A 17,831-nucleotide genomic window follows, 5' to 3' on the forward strand; every position below is an offset into this window, starting at 1 on the left:
CTAACTTTCAAATAAATAAATAAATCTTTTTTTTTTAAAAAAAAGATCTAATTTGCCCAGCTTAAGACTCAGAGAACTGAACCAGATCTTCATTGTGTAGAAAATGGAATTTTTCAGGGGCCAGCACTGTGGCATAGTGGGCAGAGTCACCGCCTGCAGTGCTGGCATCCCATATGGGTGTCAGTTTGAGTCCTGGATGCTCCTCTTCCAATCCAGCTCTCTGCTATGGCCTGGGAAAGCAGGAGATGGCCCAAGGACTTGGGCCCCTGCACCTGCGTGGGAGACCCAGAGGAAGCTCCTGGCTCCTGGCTTCAGATAGGCCCAGCTCTGGCCGTTGTTGCCACTTGGAGAGTGAACCAGTGAATGGAAGACATCTCTCTCTGTGTCTCTCTGCCTCTGCCTCTCTGTAACTCTGCCTTTCAAATAAGTAAATGAATCTTGGGAAAAAAAAGAAAATGGAATTTCTCAGTATGTTCTCGTCGTGTTGGCTCAGCTGTGTCTTCCACCTCTTCGCCTCTCTGAGCCCCATTCTGGGTATTTCCTTGGATTTATCTTCAGTTTATTAATTCTCCCTGTGTGTGTCTGATTTACTGTTTAACTTTCCTATTAGATATTGAGTTAAAAAATTTAGCATATTTTTACTTTTAGTTGAGATATAGTAGTTGTACATATTTGTGGGGTACAGTGTAACATTTCAAAAAATTCTGTATAAGATATTCTCTAAATTTTTTTAAATTGATTTTATTTATATGAAAGATAGGGATGAGGGAGAGAGAGGGAGAGATCTCTCCTCTGCTGGTTCATTTCCCAAATGCCTGCAACTGCTGGGCTAGGGCTCAGCTGAATCTGAGGCCGGGAACCTGACTCAGGTCTCCCATGTCTGTGGAACCCTCTCCTGCTGCCTCCCGGCGTGTGCATCGGTGGAAGCTGGAATTGGGAGTGGAGCTGGGTCTTGAACAGAGGCGTTCCAGTATGGGATGTGGTTGTCTCAACTGGGGTCCTGACAGTTAGGACAAAGGCCTGCTCCTTGTTTTATTTTGATTCATTTGTGAGCCTTCCTCTAGGTCTGTCTTCCCTATTTACTATGTAATTGAGAAATACACATAGCATTTTTATGATTGACTCTGCCTCGCTCCAACGGAGTTTACCGATTCTGAACCAATTTTAATTTACTTTCTTGGCCCGGGGTTCCTTTTTGTGAAGATAACTGAACCTGGGCCCTGTACCTGTTCAAAGTGCAGGCTTGGGAGTCTCCTCTCATGAGGGACTCTGTTCATGCTCTCAGCCTGGGCCGCGGTGAGTGGGCGCTTTCAGGTCCCTGTCGGTGGATAAGGCAGTTTGCTCCCAGGTCCTAGGTCTGCCCTTGGCTGGTTAGCCTACACTTCTGACCCTGGGCTAGTGAGGTAGCCCCGTGCTGGGGCAGCTGTGGGCTCTGGGTTCTGCCCAACTTCATCTCTACCCATTGTGGGTTCCCTCTTCCAGTTCTGGCACCTGATGATTTCCCTTTCTTCTTTTCAAACCTGACTCTGTATTAATTTTTAAATGAAGTGGCATAAACAACATGTATGGCAGAATGACGGGGCGGGGGAGAGGAGAAGCGGGGAGAGAGAGCCAGAGAGTTAGAGAAAAGCAAGTTCCCTTCCCAAATGCTCACAGTCACCGGGGCCAGGCCAGGACAAAGCCAGGAACCAGGAACTCCATCCAGGTCTCCCATGTGGGTGGCAAGTCCCAAGCATCCTCCACTACTCCCAGGAGGCCTCAATAGGAAGCTGTTTTGGAAGTGGATGTTTTGGGACTTGATCCAGTACTCTGTTAGGGGTTGCAAGCATCCCTAGCTGTGACTTAACCCATTGCACCATAGTACCCACCCCACTTTTTAACAAACTTTTTTTTTTTTTTTTTTTTTTTTTTTTTTTTTTTAAGATTGATGGATTTATTTGAAAGGCAGAGTTACAGAGAGGCAGAGGCAGAGAGAGAGAGAGAAGTCTTTCAATTGCTGGTTCACTCCCCAAATGGCCGCAACTACCAGAGCTGCATAGATCTGAAGCCAGGAGCCAGGAGCTTCTTCCTGTCTCCCACACAGGTGCAGGGACCCAAGGACTTGGGCCATCTTCTACTGCTTTCCCAGGCCTTAGCAGAAAGCTGGATCGGAAGTGGAGCCTCCAGGACATGAACCAGCGTCCATATGGGATGTTGGCACTGCAGGTGGTGGCTTACTCGCTATGCCACAGCATGGACCCCAACAAATCTTTTTGTTATTTTTTCCAGCATTTGCTTCGAGTGGGAAAGGAAAGGATTTTTGTGTCTTCTCAGCTGGTTTGAACAGAAGTCTGTCTGTATAAATTATTCAGTCTCAATAAGCCTCAGTTTTCTCTTCAGTGAAAGTCCTGGGGGAAGTACCTATAAAGCACTAGGCACAGTTTCTGGAATAAAGTAGATATTTTAAAATAGCATAGCTACTATCATTTTTCATTGTTACTGTAATAATCATTATCAGGAGGGTAGGGGGGTGCCCTATGTTCCTAAATTTGTATGTTTGAAATACATGAAACTTGTGTGACTTAAATAAAATTTTAAAAATAATTGTTATCATTCCACTTTTCCTCTAGTAGGCAAATATCTCTATGAGTACAGGCATGATTATAATCCAGGGTTATTGTATATATGAAATTATTTTTAAAACTTTGTGGAAACTTTGAAAAGTGATAAACAACAATACACATTCAATGGGCCACCCTCAGCTATAGAGAAGCGTAGGTGGGTGCAGCAGATTGTTCTATCTTTGGGTGCTTTGCATGTTAGGAGAGAGCCCACAGATGGGTATCCCAGCACCCAGAGTGTTTTTGTTTGGCTGGCACAATATTTTTGAAAACTGTGAGATTATTGTTAACATTGAAAAGTGAGACACTTTTTGAAGAATCCAGATCCCTGACTTCTCTTGGATAAGACTGGTGTCCGGCCACCCCAGGCCTTCTTCCTGCATGGGAACATGAGCCCGGCACAGTCACGCTGCCCAGCGTTTCCTCCCTGTCACCCTATCAGTCAGCTTTTGGTTACTACGACAAAAGCCCCGAGACAACTAACTCTATAAAGGAACAGTATTTATGTAGCTCACAGTTTTGGAGGTTCAAGTCCAACATTGGCCCCCGTTGGTTTGGCATCTGGTGAAGGGGGTGGAACATGCAAAGGAATGGACATGTGGTGAGTTAGGAAGAGAGAGGTTGGCCCCAAATCCAGGCTCTTGTAACAACCCTCTGGTGAGAATTCCCATCTGCATGCCCACACCCGGTGACCTAAGGACCTGCCCTAGGCCCCGCTTCCTAAAAGTTCCAGGAGTGGGCTTGTGGTGGACGTTCAACATCCAGATTCCCATCCAGGCCCCAGGAGCCACCGTGCATTCCTTGTCACTCCTTCTCCACTGTGGGTTTCAGTTCAGAGGATTACTACTGTGAACACTCACCTCTCTCAAGAATGGGAAAGCAGAAGACACAGGGAGGAAGCCACGTTCTACGCACAACGGAAAAGGGACAAACCTTCGGCGCCTCTTGGCTGTCTCTCTCAGTTCCAGCTTCTTTTTCTTTCCTGGCCCCTTCCTCCCTTTTGTGCTGCCGTGTCAGTTTCTGTAGAGAACTACACGACATCTGGAGCAACAAGAAAGGTTTACCCAAGCCCGTCTCTGCACTCCCACACCTGCCAGAAAAGCAAAATAAATAAATAAATCTGCCAACTTGCTGATGACTAAGACTTTTTTTTTTTTAAATGAGAAGCAAAAGCTTTCATTTAACTGTTAGGAAATTAAAGGTTTAAAGTGTAAAGACCAGGGACCAGCATTGTGGTGTAGCAGGTTAAGACTCCACCTGCAATGGCAGCAGCCCATGTGGGCGCTGGTTCGATACCTGGCTGCTCTACTTTCAGTCCAGCTCCCTGCTAATGTACCTGGGAAAGTGGTGGAAGATGGCTCAAATGCTTTGGCCCTTGCACCCATGTGGGAGACCCTGAGAAAGCTCCTGGCTCCTGGCTTTGGATCAGCACAGCTTTGGCCATTGTGGCTAACTGGGGAGTGAACCAGCAGATGGAAGACCTCTCTCTCTCTGCTTCTCCTTTTCTCTCTATGTAACTCTGACTTTCAAATAAATAAATAAATCTTAAAGAAAGACACCTGTGTCCCTAATTGGAGTACTGGGTTTGGGTCCCAGCTAACTACATCTTCTTATGAATGCAGATCCTGGAAAGCCGTGGTGATGACTCCAGTAATTGGGTTCCTGCTGTCTATGAGAGAGACCTGGATTGAGTTCCTTGTTCCCAGCTTCAACCTACCCCAGCCCTAGACCTTGGAGGCATTTGGAAAGTAAGCCAGTGGGAGGGAACTCTGTCTATCTCTCTTGAACAAAAAAATTAAAATAGATAAAATGAAAACTTTTTGAAGAAGATCCATTTACTAAAAAATCAGTTACTAATAAATTGGCATTTGGAAGTGAGGATCTAGATTATTCTGTTTTGATATGATTTTGCTTAATTTAAATTTATGGCTGGCACCGCGGCTCAATAGGCTAATCCTCCACCTGCGGCGCTGGCACACCAGGTTCTAGTCCCGGTCGGGGCACCGGATTCTGTCCTGGTTGCTCCTCACCCAGTCCAGCTCTCTGCTGTGGCCCGGGAGTGCAGTGGAGGATGGCCCAAGTCTTGGGCCCTGCACCCGCATGGGAGACCAGGATAAGTACCTGGCTCCTGCCTTCGGATCAGCGCGGTGCGCCGGCTGCAGCAGCCAGTGGGGGGGTGAACCAATGGAAGGAAGACCTTTCTCTCTCTCTCTCTCTCTCTCTCACTCTCTCACTGTCCACTCTGCCTGTCAAAAAAAATTTAAATTTGTTTCATTTTTATTTGAAAGGTAGAGAAACAGAGAGACAGACAGAGAGACAGACGGAGAGCTTTCATCATCTGCAGTTGCCTACGCTAGCCAGGGATGGAGCAAGCTAAACCCAGGAACCCACAGTTCAGTTCAGGTCTTCCACAGGGGTAGCAGGGACCGAGTTACTTAAGCCACCATTTGCTACCTCCTAGGTTGCCCATTAGTAGGAAGTTGGATTGAAAGCAGAGTACCCAAGACTTGAACCAGGCACTCTGCTATAGCAGGTGGAGCTGCCACCTGCAGTGCCAGCATCCCATATGGGTGCTGGTTCTAGTCCCGGCAGCTCCACTTCCAATCCAGCTCTCTGCTGTGGCCTGGGAAAGCAGTAGAGGATGGCCCAAGCCCTTGGGCCCCTGCACCCATGTGGGAGACCCAGAAAAAGCTACTGGCTTTGGATCAGTGTGCACGCTCCGGCCATTGAGGTCAATTGGGGAGTGAACTGGCAGAAGGAAGACCTCTCTCTCTCTCTCTCTCTCTCTGCCTCTCCTCTCTCTGTGTAACTCTGACTTTTGAATAAATAAATAAATCTTTTTTTTAAAGAGTTCTGGGCAGCTATCAGATTGTGGAGGGCAGAGGGTAGGTATTTCTTGGGTGAGGATGGAGACAGAGATGGAGTACAGATATTAACAAATGAAATGATTAGCACATTGTTCACATAAGAGTTTAGAGCAGTTGTTTGGCTTATGGCACAGGAATTATAAGTGGGACACCTCTCGGGGAAATCTTGTTTATATTCTGCATAGAAATGTGAATACGTTTTGCGCTTTGTTTTGCAGAGTGTGGGATTAGTGATATGCTTTCATGAACAGCGGAGCTGAAGATGTCTAGGCAGAACTTAGTGGCTTTGACAGTCACCACCCTTCTGGGTGTGGCTGTGGGGGGATTTGTCCTGTGGAAAGGTATCCAGCACCGAAGGAGTAAGGCAAGCCCTGTGAGGCCGCCGACACCGCGGCAGCAGCAGCAGCAGCAAGAGGAGGAGGAGGAGGAGCAGCAGCAGCAGCCGCAGCCGCAGCCGCAGCAGCAAGTGCCTGGCCGTCCAGAGCCGCCCGCTCCGCCGGAGGACCAGCTGCACTCCAGCTCCCCCAGCGCCTCATGGGAGGAAAGAATCCTCCATGGAAAGGTGGTGATGGTGTCGCAGGAGGCAGAGTGGGACCAAATCGAGCCTTTGCTTAGGAGTGAGTTAGAAGATTTTCCAGTTCTTGGAATCGACTGTGAGTGGGTAAGTTAAAAAGCAAAAGAAAAAAAACGAAAAAAGAAATCTGTTGTGCGTTTCTGACTGGGGCCTTGGAAGGCCCAGTAGAGGATCAGGTGAAGGAGAATTCGCTTGTTCTCAGCTTGCTCACCGCGGATTTTGGCCGAGGGGAAGCTGCTGTACTCAGGTTAGGAGGTGCTTACCGTCGTGGGTTCTGGACTCCGATAGGCCATACGGGTTCCATTTTCCCCGCTTCAAAGTCTGTGAACATGGAAAACTACTTAGCTTTTCAGTTTATGGTGGGTATGTAATGGTACTTACTCCAATGGCTTCTCTTTCTTTTTTTTTTTTTTTTTAAAGATTTATTTTTTTATTTTAAAGATTTATTTGACAGAGTTACAGAGAGGTAGACAGAGAGAGAGAGAGAGAGAGAGAGAGAGAGAGGTGTTCCATCTGCTGGTTCACTCCCCAAATGGCTGCAATGGCTGGAGTTGAGCCAATCCTAAGCCAGGAGCCAGGAACTTCTTTTGGGTTTCCCATGTGGGTGCAGGGACCCAAGCACTTGGGCCATATCCCACAGCCTTCCAGGCTCAAAACAGAGCAGCCGAGACTCGAACCAGTGCACATATGGGATGCTGGTGCTGCAGGCTGGGGCTTTCACATGCTGCGCCACAGCGCCAGCCCCATCCAATGGCTTTTCTTAGGATTCAAGTAGAGAATCCCTATAAAAGCTTCAGCACAGGTTTAACATATAGTAAGTGCTCATTAAATGTTAGCTACTGTTAATATTTTTAATAGCATTTTCATAGGAAAATAGAGAAGGTAGTTAAAGAGGTCTGTTTAAATGAGAATTATTGCTTAAATTAGGATTTAAAGAGAGAACAGTTAACATTGAAACACTGTCTACCCTAAAACATATACTATGCTGTTTTGCTTGTATTATTTCATTTAATTTTCATAATAATCCTAGGTAGGAAGAGACTATTGCTTTAGGAAATCAAGGTTCTAAAAGGTTTAGTTATTTTCCCAGGCTATGAACCCTCGTTTGAACCCAGGTCTTTCTAAACTATCCAGTTAGTTTTTCTAATAGCTGTTGCTGTGAGGAGTGATAGCCTAGTAAACCTACTCTTCCATTATTCTGATTCACAGAATGAACTTTAATCTCTTTGAAATATAATACTATTACAAAAATATAAGTAATTCTCAGTTATCTGCTCTTATTAATTCAGCATAGCACCTTGCCAAGGCTCTGAGCATGTGTCTCCTAGCTATCTAAATATAGCCAGGATCCAGGAAGCGTAATCCAGAACGGGTGCCACAAGGCCAATTCACAGGTTAGTAGAGAAGTCTCCAGATGCCGACACATGGTGACCAAGAAGACACCCCAGGTACTGAGGGTGTCTTTTCTATCAGCAATAGTAGTAGTTGCTTAAATGACCTTGGACCATCGAGAAAGGATTGGGTGCTGTAGCCCATTCTATATAAGAAGTTATTATAGGAATATGTATATATTTTAAAATTATTTATATGACATACTTTTAAAAAATATTTATTTCTTTGAAAGGCAGAGTTGCAGAGAGAGAGAAAGAGAGGTCTTCTATCTGCTGGTTCACTCCCCAGATGGCCGCAATGGCCAGAGCTCTGCTGGTCTGAACCCAGGAGCTAGGGGTTTCTCCTGGGTCTCCCGTGTGGGTGGAATGGGGCCCAGGGACTTGGGCATCCTCTGCTACTTTCCCAGGCACATTGGTAGGGAGCTAGATCAGGGGTGGAGCAGCCAGGACTCTACTGGTACCCATATGGGATGCCAGCATCACAGGAGGCAGCCTTGCATGATGTGGCACAGCTGGCCCCGCTAAATTCATCTTGATCATTTCTCTAGAGGATTTAAAAAAAAAATCTGTATTTGTAATTTTCCTTTTTTGAAATGGCCTTGTCAGATTTTGATTAAAAAGTTATGCTAGCTTCAGATAAGAAGTTCAAAGTGTTCTCCATTTTTATGTTCTCTGGAAGAATTTGTGAAAGCATTGTCATTCCTTTTCCTTTAAATGTTTGGTTAGAATCTACAGGTGAAACCATCTGGAGTTTTCTTTTAAGGGAAGTTTTGAATTATGAATATGATTTCTTTAATAGTTATGGGACTGTTCATATTCTCTATTTCTTCATGTCTCAATTTTTTTTTCTTAATTTTTGAAAGACAAAGCAACAGAGAGAGGGGGGCAGATATAGACATAGACGTAGACATAGAGAGAGTTCTTCCGTCCTCCAGGTCAGGCCAAAGCCAGGAACCTGGAACTCCATCCAGGAGCTCCCACATGGGTGGCAGGGGCCCAACTCTTGGGCCATCTTCTGCTATCTTCCCAGATGCATTAGCAGGGGGCTGGATTGGAAGTAGAGCATTCAGGACCCAAACTGGCCCTTCAGTGTGGAGTATTGGTATCACAAATGGTGGCTTAACCTGTTGCACCACAGTTAACCTTTTGTGCCACAATACCAGCCCCTGTGTTTCTATTTTGATAAATTATATTTTTTACCCAAACCTTCATCCAGATTTTAAAATTATTGACATAAATGTATTTATGATCTCCTGTGTCATTTTTTTTTCTTATTTGATAGGTGTATAGGGATGATTCCTGTTTCATTCCTGACTTGGCTTACTTGTGTTTTTCTCTTTCTTGATTATCCTACCGTGAGAGAGAGACAGAGATCATCCATCTGTTGCTTCACTCCCAATGCCCATAACAGCCAGGGTTGGGCTCGGTCGAAGCCAGAAGCCCAGAATTCAGTCCGGGGCTCCCACATGGGCGGCAGGAGAGTGCATTGGACGAATTTGGAATCTGCAGCAGAGCTGAGACTCAGACCCAGGCACTCTGATACGGGGTGTGAGTGTTCTCAGCAGCAGTCTAAACACTGCACCAGAAGCCGGTGCCGCAGCTCAATAGGTTAATCCTCCGCCTTATGGCGCCGGCACACTGGGTTCTAGTCCCGGTCGGGGCGCCAGATTCTATCCAGGTTGCCCCTCTTCCAGGCCAGCTCTCTGCTATGGCCCAGGAGTGCAGTGGAGGATAGCCCAAGTGCTTGGGCCCTGCACCCCATGGTAGACCAGGATAAGTACCTGGCTCCTGCCATTGGATCAGCGGGGTGCACAGGCTGCAGCACACCAGCCGCGGTGGCCATTGGAGGGTGAACCAATGGCAAAAGGAAGACCTTTCCCTCTGTCTCTCTCTCTCACTATCCACTCTGCCTGTCAAAAAATAAATAAATAAGTAAATAAATAAATAAAAACAACACTGTACCAAATGCCTGCCCAAGGGTTTTCTTTCCTTTCCTTTTCTTTTTTTTTTTTTTAAAGATATATTTATTTAAGGCCGGCGCGTGGCTCACTAGGCTAATCCTCCGCCTTGCGGCGCAGGCACACCGGGTTCTAGTCCTGGTCGGGGTGCCGGATTCTGTCCCGGTTGCCCCTCTTCCAGGCCAGCTCTCTGCTGTGGCCAGGGAGTGCAGTGGAGGATGGCCCAAGTCCTTGGGCCCTGCACCCCATGGGAGACCAGGATAAGTACCTGGCTCCTGCCATCGGATCGGTGCGGTGCGCCGGCCGCAGTGCGCCAGCCACGGTGTCCATTGGAGGGTGAACCAATGGCAAAAGGAAGACCTTTCTCTCTGTCTCTCTCTCTCTCACTGTGTACTCTGCCTGTCAAAAAAAAAAAAAAAAAGATATATTTATTTATTTGAAAGGCAGAGTTACACAGAGAGGGAAGGAGAGGCAGAAAGAGAGAGGTCTTCCATCCGGTGGTTCACTCCACAATTGGAGGCAATGGCCAGAGCTGCGCCAATCCAAAGCCAGGAGCCTGGAGTTTCCTCCAGGTCCCCCACACTATGCAGGGGCCCAAGGACTCGGGCCATCTTCTGCTGCCTTCCCAGGCCATAGCAGAGAGCTGGATGGGAAGTGGAGCAGCCAGGACTTGAACCAGCACCCATATGGGATGCCGGCACTGCAGGCCCTACCTGCTATGCCACAGCGCTGGCCCCCAAGAGTTTTCTTGTTTTCTAACCCCATGGACACTCATTTCAGCTTATTATTCCAGCTCTCGAAAGCATTTGCACAGTTCCTGCACGGAGCAGTCTCTTCTCTTTCATGTCCTCACCCTCTCCCATCTCCTGTGTTACTGTCTTTTTCTCTTCTTCCATTTCTGAGCCCCTTTCTAACTGACATCTAAATATGGACGTTGCTTAGGTGTGGTCTCTGCTGTAGCCATCCCTGGAACTGCAAACTCCAGACGGGTAATGTAAATGATGTAAAGGGAGTGTATTTTTGGATGCATAAAAATATTCTATAATTCATAAAGAAATATGTTCCATCTCATTTTTTCTTTGAACAAACGAAGTACCCAGGATTTGTCTTTCATTTCCCTTGTTTTGTGGATCCTCAGAAATATTTCTTTGTATTGGAAAAAATACCAGTGTACAAATAGGCGATAAGTGGAAGATGACAGTTGGCCTTGGTGTTGAAAAGGCATTAGGGTGAATCAGAATTCATGCCTCATACAAATGAGGAAGCTGCTATACAGTTAAAGCCAAGTGTTGCCAAATTATCTAGCTCTTTAAAGAGGAACTTGGAATATAGCTTTTAAAAAATGTGAATTCTACTAATTAAAAATTCTGGCACAAGTTTTTAAATATAACAAAAACATATCTATGGGTCAACAGATGGGCCCGTGGGCCACTAATTTATGTCTTCTAATCTCCATTCTTTCCCTGTGAGCTCATCTACTTGTATAGCTTTAAATATCATTGCTGTGCTGACAACTTTCAAAATTAGAATGCCAGCCTTTTCTATCCACCTGCTTACTTGACATCTCCCCTGGAATGCCTGACATTCATCTCAGACTTAACATTGTTCCTAAGAGAACTCTCGATTCTTCTTCCCAAACCTGTGTTAGCCTTAGCTTCCCCACCTTTAAGATTGAAATCAGGGATCTAGCCTCTTCCCTAAAGGCTGTCCAACCCGACAGTGATATGATTGAAGGTTGTTTCTTCAGTGCCATACTATAGGAAATTCAGAGAAGTGATTACATAGAGCAGGAGGTAACTCCGCATGCTCCTGATGGAGGTGCAGTTTCCATGTCTTCCTGAGTTTCCCAAGGTGATGTACCTCTGAGGGTAAGCCGCCTGGTAAGACGAGGGCTCGGCCGTGTTTCAGAGATGGTACTGCTTCCTCCTGAGGAGGTTGGGTGGAGAGGTTCAGTAGCTTTCAGGCCCCCTACCTCCTGCCTGATCTTTTCTGGAGAGTGGCTGCACATGTCCCTGCCTCACAGGTGCAAGGGACTGGTACAGTGAAGACTGAGCAGGGTCACGCTGCGTTCTCCAGGGGCATTCTGCAGGCTCGGGCTTCAGGCCTGCCTGACGCGCACTCTTTTGTCTCCATTGTTATCCCTTCCCTTCCCATTTTTAAAGAAAGATTTATTCATTTATTTGAAAGGCAGAATGACAGAGGGAGAGGGAGAGACAGGCAAGAGTGAGATCTTCCATCTTCTGGTTCATGCCCGCAACAGCCTGGGGTGAGCCAGGAGTGAGGAGCTCCATCCACGTCTCAAAGATGGATGCCAGGGGCCCGAGTACTTGGACCATCATCTGCTGCCCCCAGTTGGATCAGAGTGGAGCAGCCAGAACGTGAACCAGGCAGTCCAGTATGGTGTGGGCGTCCCAAGCAGTGCCGTAACCCTTCCCATTAGGAATTATTACTGGTGCTAGCTCCAAAGTAGATTTGAATTAAGCTACTTCTGTGCGTCTCCTCTGCTTTCTCCTTAGCTCAAGCTTCACAGTGTCTCTTACCTGTACTGCTGTAATTGCCTCTGGATGGCCTCCCCGCTTTGACGCTTTGCTACCTACGGTCCCTTTTCCATGCTGTGAAAAAAGTATCTCTTAAAAATGCAAATCAGGGGGCTAGCACTGTGGCACAGCAGGTTAATCCTCTGCCTGCAGCACCAGCATCCCATATGGGTGCCAGTTCTAGTCCTGGCTGCTCCTCTTCCGATCCAGCTCTCTGTTATGGCCTGGGAAGGCAGTAGAAGATGACCCAAGTCCTTGGGCCCCTGCACTCACGTGGGAGACCCAGAAGAAGCTCCTGGCTCCTGGCTTCGGATTGGCTCAGCTCCGGCCATTACAGCCAGAGTGAACCAGAAGATGGGAGACCTTTCTCTCTGTCTCTCCCTTTCACTGTAACTCTACCTCTCAAATAAAAAAAAATGCAAATCAGATCATATCAGTCCTTTGCTTAACACCCTTCCATTGCTTAGAAAAAAATGCAGATGTTTTAATTACATGCTCTGTTTTAAAAAGAGGTCTTTATTTGAAAGACAGAGTTCACAGAGAGAGGGAGACCCAGAGAGAGATCTTCCATTTGTTGATTCACTCCCAAAATGGCCACAATGGCTGGGACTGGGCCAGGCTGAAGCCAGGAGCCTGGAACTGCATCTGGGTTTCTCACATGGGTGGAAGAGCCCAAGCACTTGGGCCATCTTTCATTGCTTTCCCAGGTGCATTAGGGAACTGGACCAGAGGTAGAGCTGCCTGGACTTGAACTGGCACCCATATGAGATGCCCACTTCACAGATGGCTTAGCCCACTGTGCCACAAGGCCAGCCCCTAGTTAGATGCTCTGGCCTTTCTCTGCATCTATGATTTTGACTCCTACTCTCTTCCTGTCCTGCTTTTTTCACTCAACAGTCACACTGGGCCTTCATTCTGTCACTTATACAGGGCAAACTCATTCTTGTCTCAAAACTATGGTTTAAATTTAACTGATACATAAACTCCCCAAACTAGGGTTGCTCATTAATTAACCTGTTCCAGCCCAGAAGGTGCTCCCACATCATTCTTTACTCTCTGCTGCCATCGTGGGGTCATTTGGAAAACCATAGGCCTTCCCAGAAACTTAGCAGCTCTGAATTTTAAGAATACCAAAGGGCCGGCCTGGGCAGGACGGCCCAAGTGCTTGGGTCCTTGCACCAACATGGGAGACCTAGAAAAAGCTCCTGGCCCCTGTCTTCGGCTTGGCCCATCCCTAGCTGTTGTGGTCAGCTGGGGAGTGAACCAATGGATTGAAAATACCTCTTTCTGCCTGTGCCTTTCAAATAAAAAAACAAAAACAAAAAATACCACTGGCCTGCAGGAAGGAGGGTCTCTTACCAAAATGTTCCTTAAGTGAACATGGAAGAGAGTGTTGGGAAATTTATCTAGAATGATTTATGGTATCATTCATTTAAAACCGTACTTTCTTAAATACTTAATAATGTAAACATGTTGGTACAGCACAGCACACATGGAATTTCTAAATGAACATACGTGTGCAGTTATGCGCCACTTAACAGGGTTACGATCTGAGACATGCACAGGGAGTTTTGGCATTGTGCACATGTCCTAAGGTATATTTACATACACCTCGATGGTATCGCTCAGTCACGTGACATGGCTTCTCGATCAGTCAAGAGATGAGGTAAACAAGAGCTGTGTGAGGCTGCCGCTGGCAAAACACGACACACTGATCCACAGCAAACACTTTCTATAAGGAGAAGGATTACACTCTAAATAGTGATAAAAGTCTAGTAAATACGTAAGCCAGTAATGTAGTAATTTACTGTCATTATGTACCGTATGTAATTGTATTGTTATACTTTAAATTTTTTTTAAAGATTTATTTGTTTATTTGACAAGCAGAGAAGAGAGAGAGGAAAATCTCTTCTATCTTGGTTCAGTCCCCAAATGGCTGCAATAGCCAGGGTGGTCCAGAACAAAGCCAGGAGCCTAGAACTCTATACAGGTCTCTACTGCATGAGCGGCAGGGGCCCAGATACCTGGGCCATCTCCCACTGCTTTTCCAGACACATTAGTAGGGAGCTGGGCCAGAAGAGGAGCAGCCAGGACTTACAAAGGTGCTGTGATGCAGAATGCTGGCATCACAGGCAGTGGCTTGACTTGCTGTGGCATAGTGTTGGCCCCTCTATGTTTATTTTAAAATTCACATAATTGTACTTATTTATGGGATGCAGTGTGGTATTTTAGTACTAGAGGACAGTTTGTAATGATTAGGTCAACATAAGTGGCATATCCATCACCTCAGTTGTCTTTCTTGTGTTGTGTGTACTCTACAACTGTGCTGTGGTAGCACAATCCTATGATATCAGCAGGCAACAGGAAGTTTTCAGCTCCACTATAGTCTTTTGGGACCACCAATGACTGAAATGTTTACACATGACTATATATTGTATATGTCTCAAACATTTTTATATGGGTTAATTAATAAAAACAAAAAAACACAACCAACCAGAAAGGGACGCAGTAGTTAAGATGCAGCTTAGAGTCCTGTGTCGTGTGTTGAAGGCTTGGGGTCAAGTCCTGGCCCTGGCGAAGCCCAGCTTCTGCTCATGTGCACTCTGGGAGGCGGCAGGTGGCTTAAATACTTGGTTTCCTGCCACCCACACGGGAGACACGGATTGAATTCTGGCTGATCTGACCCAACCCTCGCTGTTGTAGGCATTTGAGGAGTGAACCATCGAATTGAAGATCTTTGTCTCTGTTCTCTCAAGTAAAATGGGAAAAAAGGGGCTGGCGTTGTGGTGTAGCAGGTCGAGCTGCTGTCTGTGATGCTGGCTTCCCAAAAGGGCACCAGTTCGTGTTCTGACTGCTACACTTTTGATCCAGCTCCCTGCTAATGGGCTGGAGGGACAGCAGAGGATGGCCCAAGTGATTGGGCCTCTGCTACCCGTGTAAAGACCTGGATGAAACTCCTAGCTCCTGACGGTGGCCTTGCCCAGTCCTGGCTGTTGTAGCCGAAGGGGAGTAAAGCAGCAGATGGAAGATCTCTCGCTCTGTCTCTCCCTCTCTTGCTGTAACTCTTTCAAATAAGTAAATAAATCTTAAAAAAATAAATAAAATGTAAAAAAACCTTGTATTTAAAAGGAAAATAATTATATTTAAAAATTTTTAAGAACACTTGCCTTAAAAAAATTAGATACCAGTATTAAATAATGCTAATGAAATTAAAATGTGTCATTTTATCCTAGTAAATAAAACAGTGAGAGGTTCCATTGTTTTCTATGAATATTAAATGATGTCAAGGCAAAAGATGTAAGAAAACGAAATGATGAGAAATATGAGAAATAAGATGACATCTAATTTTTTAAGCCAAATTGACTCTCCTAGGCATGTTATTTTTTTTTAAAGATTTATTTATTTGACAGGCAGATTTACAGAGAGAGAGAGAGGTTTTTCATCTGCTGGCTCACTCCCCAAATGGCTGCAGTGAACAGAGCTGAGCCAATCTGAAGCCAGGATCCAGGAGTTTCTTCTGGGTCTCCCAAGTGGGTGCAGGGGCCCAACCACTTGGGTCATCTTCCACTTCTTCCCCAGGCTGTCAGCATGGAGCTGGAACAGAATTGGAGCAGCTGGGACTCAAACCAGTGCCCATAGGGGATGCTGGTGTTGCAGGCAGAAGTTAACCTAGTATGCCACAGTGGCAGCCCCTAAGTCAAACTTTGAAAATGAGGTCCCAGGTTATCCTAATACACAGTTCTCCACTCACTAGCATGTATTGAAAATTTTAGGTTTAATGCTGTTCTGTGCATATTTCTAATCCAGTTCATTTGAACTAATACAATAAAATTTGTAAATGAAGGCTAATTTCTAATTCCAGTGAAACCTCAAATATGCAAGTTGCAGGTTAATTTTTACCTTAGAGCTTTTATAACATTCTGAAATGGTTGCATAGCACACATTCAGTGTGGTTGGAATATTATTCTTCCAATGGATTCCTAGTGAAAAAACCGTGATTATAATATTCTGGACCTTTTTTAAAATTTTACTTGTTATTTTACTTATTTTTTTATTTTTATTTTCATTTTATTAGAAAGGTAGAGACAGAGAGAGAAGGAGAAACAGAGACAGCAATCTTTCATCCACTGTCACTCCCCAGATGCCTGCAAAAGCTAGGGCTGGACCAGGCTAAGTCCCAGGACTGAAGCTGGGTCTCACATATGGGTGGCAGAGACCCAAGTGCTTGAGCCATCATCTGCTGTCTCCAAAGATGCACATTGTCAGGAGGCTGGATCAGAAGTGGAAAAGCCGAGACTCAAGGCAGGTACTCCCGTGTGGGATGTGGGCTCCCCAAGCTGTGATTAATTGCTGCGCCAAACACCGGCCCTAATATGGTAGATCTTAAGCACGGTCCAAAAACACTATTAAAAAGACAACTCTGGCCAGCGCTGTGGTGCAGCGGGTTAATGCCCTTGCTTGCAGTGCCGGCATCCCACATAGGCGCCAGTTCGAGTCCTAGCTGCTCCACTTCCCACCCAGCTCTCTGCTGAGGCCTGGGAAAGCAGTAGAAGATGGCCCAAGTCCTTGGGCCCCTGCACCCACTTGGGAGACCTGGAAGAAGCTCTTGGCTCCTGGCTTCGGATCGGCACAGCTCCGGCTGTTGCGGCCTATTGGGGAGTGAACCATCGGATGGAAGACCTCTCTTTGTCTCTGCCTCTCCTCTCTCTTTGTAACTCTGATTTTCAAATAAATAAATAAATCTTAAAAAAAAAAAAAAAAAAAGAAAAGAAAAAGCCCTTCTGAGTGGCTTAACTATTAAAAAAAAAAAGACAACTCTGCCTGTCTGTCATCCCTCCCTCCATCCATCCATCCATGTATGCATACATCTAGGTATTTATTTAATGTATTTTAGACACTGGGACCTGAATGTAAGTCCTGGGTTTCTCACTTTGTTTGGTCAAACTGCTTCACCTACAGACCTCAAGTTTCCTCTCCTGAAAACAGAGAAGGATTGGAGTTTATTGGTTGCTTAACCTAGGTTCTGTGGATATCTTTGTGGGCTCTTTAATCCCTTGAACGTGTGTGTGTGAATTTGGTATGTAAATTTTTCTAGTGATAACCTCTTTAGCTTTCAGCATTTTCTCAAACTTACCTACGACCCCCAAAAGATCGAACCTTGGTCTAAATGAATGGTTAATATATAAAGCTGTTTTTGTCTCATAAGATATAAAGGTCCTAATGTAGGCTTAATATACATTGTTTTCATAAGAACCATTTGGAGCTAGAAAATGTTAAGAAAGCACTTTATTGTACCAAGATTTATTATATTGGCAGATTCCACTTATTTACAATATTGTATTTCCTATATTTCCTATCTGTTTTTCTTTTCCCTTTTTTTTTTTTTAGATTTATTTATATTTTTGAAAGGCAGAGTTAGAGAGAGAGAGATCTTCCATCTGCTGGTTCACTCCCCAAGTGGCCACAATGGCTTGGGCTGGGCCAGGCCAAAGCCAAGAGACAGGAGCTTCTTCTGGGCCTCCCACGTAGCTTCAGGAGCCCAAGTACTTGAGCCATCCTCCTCTGCTTTCCCAGGCACATTAGCAGGGAGCTGGATCGGAAGTGGAGCAACCGGGAGTCAAACTGGTGCCCCTTTGGAATGCCAGCACTGTAGGCAGCTACTTTACCTGCTACACGACAGCACCAGCCTCTCCTACCTGTTTTTCAAAATTGGCTCTGGAGGCATGTGCATCACAGTCTGCGTAATGAAGAGTCATGTATCATTATCATTGGGCACACTACTTACCCTTTTTTTTTTTCTTAGTCTTTTAAATCCAGTATGTTTTGTGTAACTGCCGGTGTGTCTCTATGCTCCTCTGTGTCAGCTGGTCACTCTTTGTGCAGTGCTCCTATTTCAGGCGCTGG

The 17,831-nt window shown here is 45.7% G+C and overlaps 1 protein-coding gene across 5 annotated transcripts in view; it reads left to right on the forward strand.

Annotated features, from left to right (window-relative positions):
- The window catches only part of EXD2 (exonuclease 3'-5' domain containing 2), a 50,291-nt gene that overhangs the window by 12,101 nt on the left and 20,359 nt on the right, over positions 1-17,831 (forward strand). For 2 of the 5 annotated variants that reach the window (XM_008271822.4, XM_051826330.2), the window contains exons 2-3: positions 4,223-4,348; positions 5,686-6,128. The exons of 1 other annotated variant lie outside the window; for it this stretch is intronic. In XM_008271822.4, coding sequence (XP_008270044.3) covers positions 5,730-6,128 — 399 coding nt within the window. In that variant the 5' untranslated portion in view covers positions 4,223-4,348; positions 5,686-5,729. The remainder of the gene's footprint in view (positions 1-4,222; positions 4,349-5,685; positions 6,129-17,831) is intronic. 2 more of the 5 variants (XM_017349413.3, XM_002719541.5) reach the window with 2 other exon arrangements.

Source organism: Oryctolagus cuniculus, chromosome 20, assembly GCF_964237555.1.
Source record: "Oryctolagus cuniculus chromosome 20, mOryCun1.1, whole genome shotgun sequence".
NCBI classification, from domain to species: Eukaryota; Metazoa; Chordata; class Mammalia; order Lagomorpha; family Leporidae; genus Oryctolagus; species Oryctolagus cuniculus.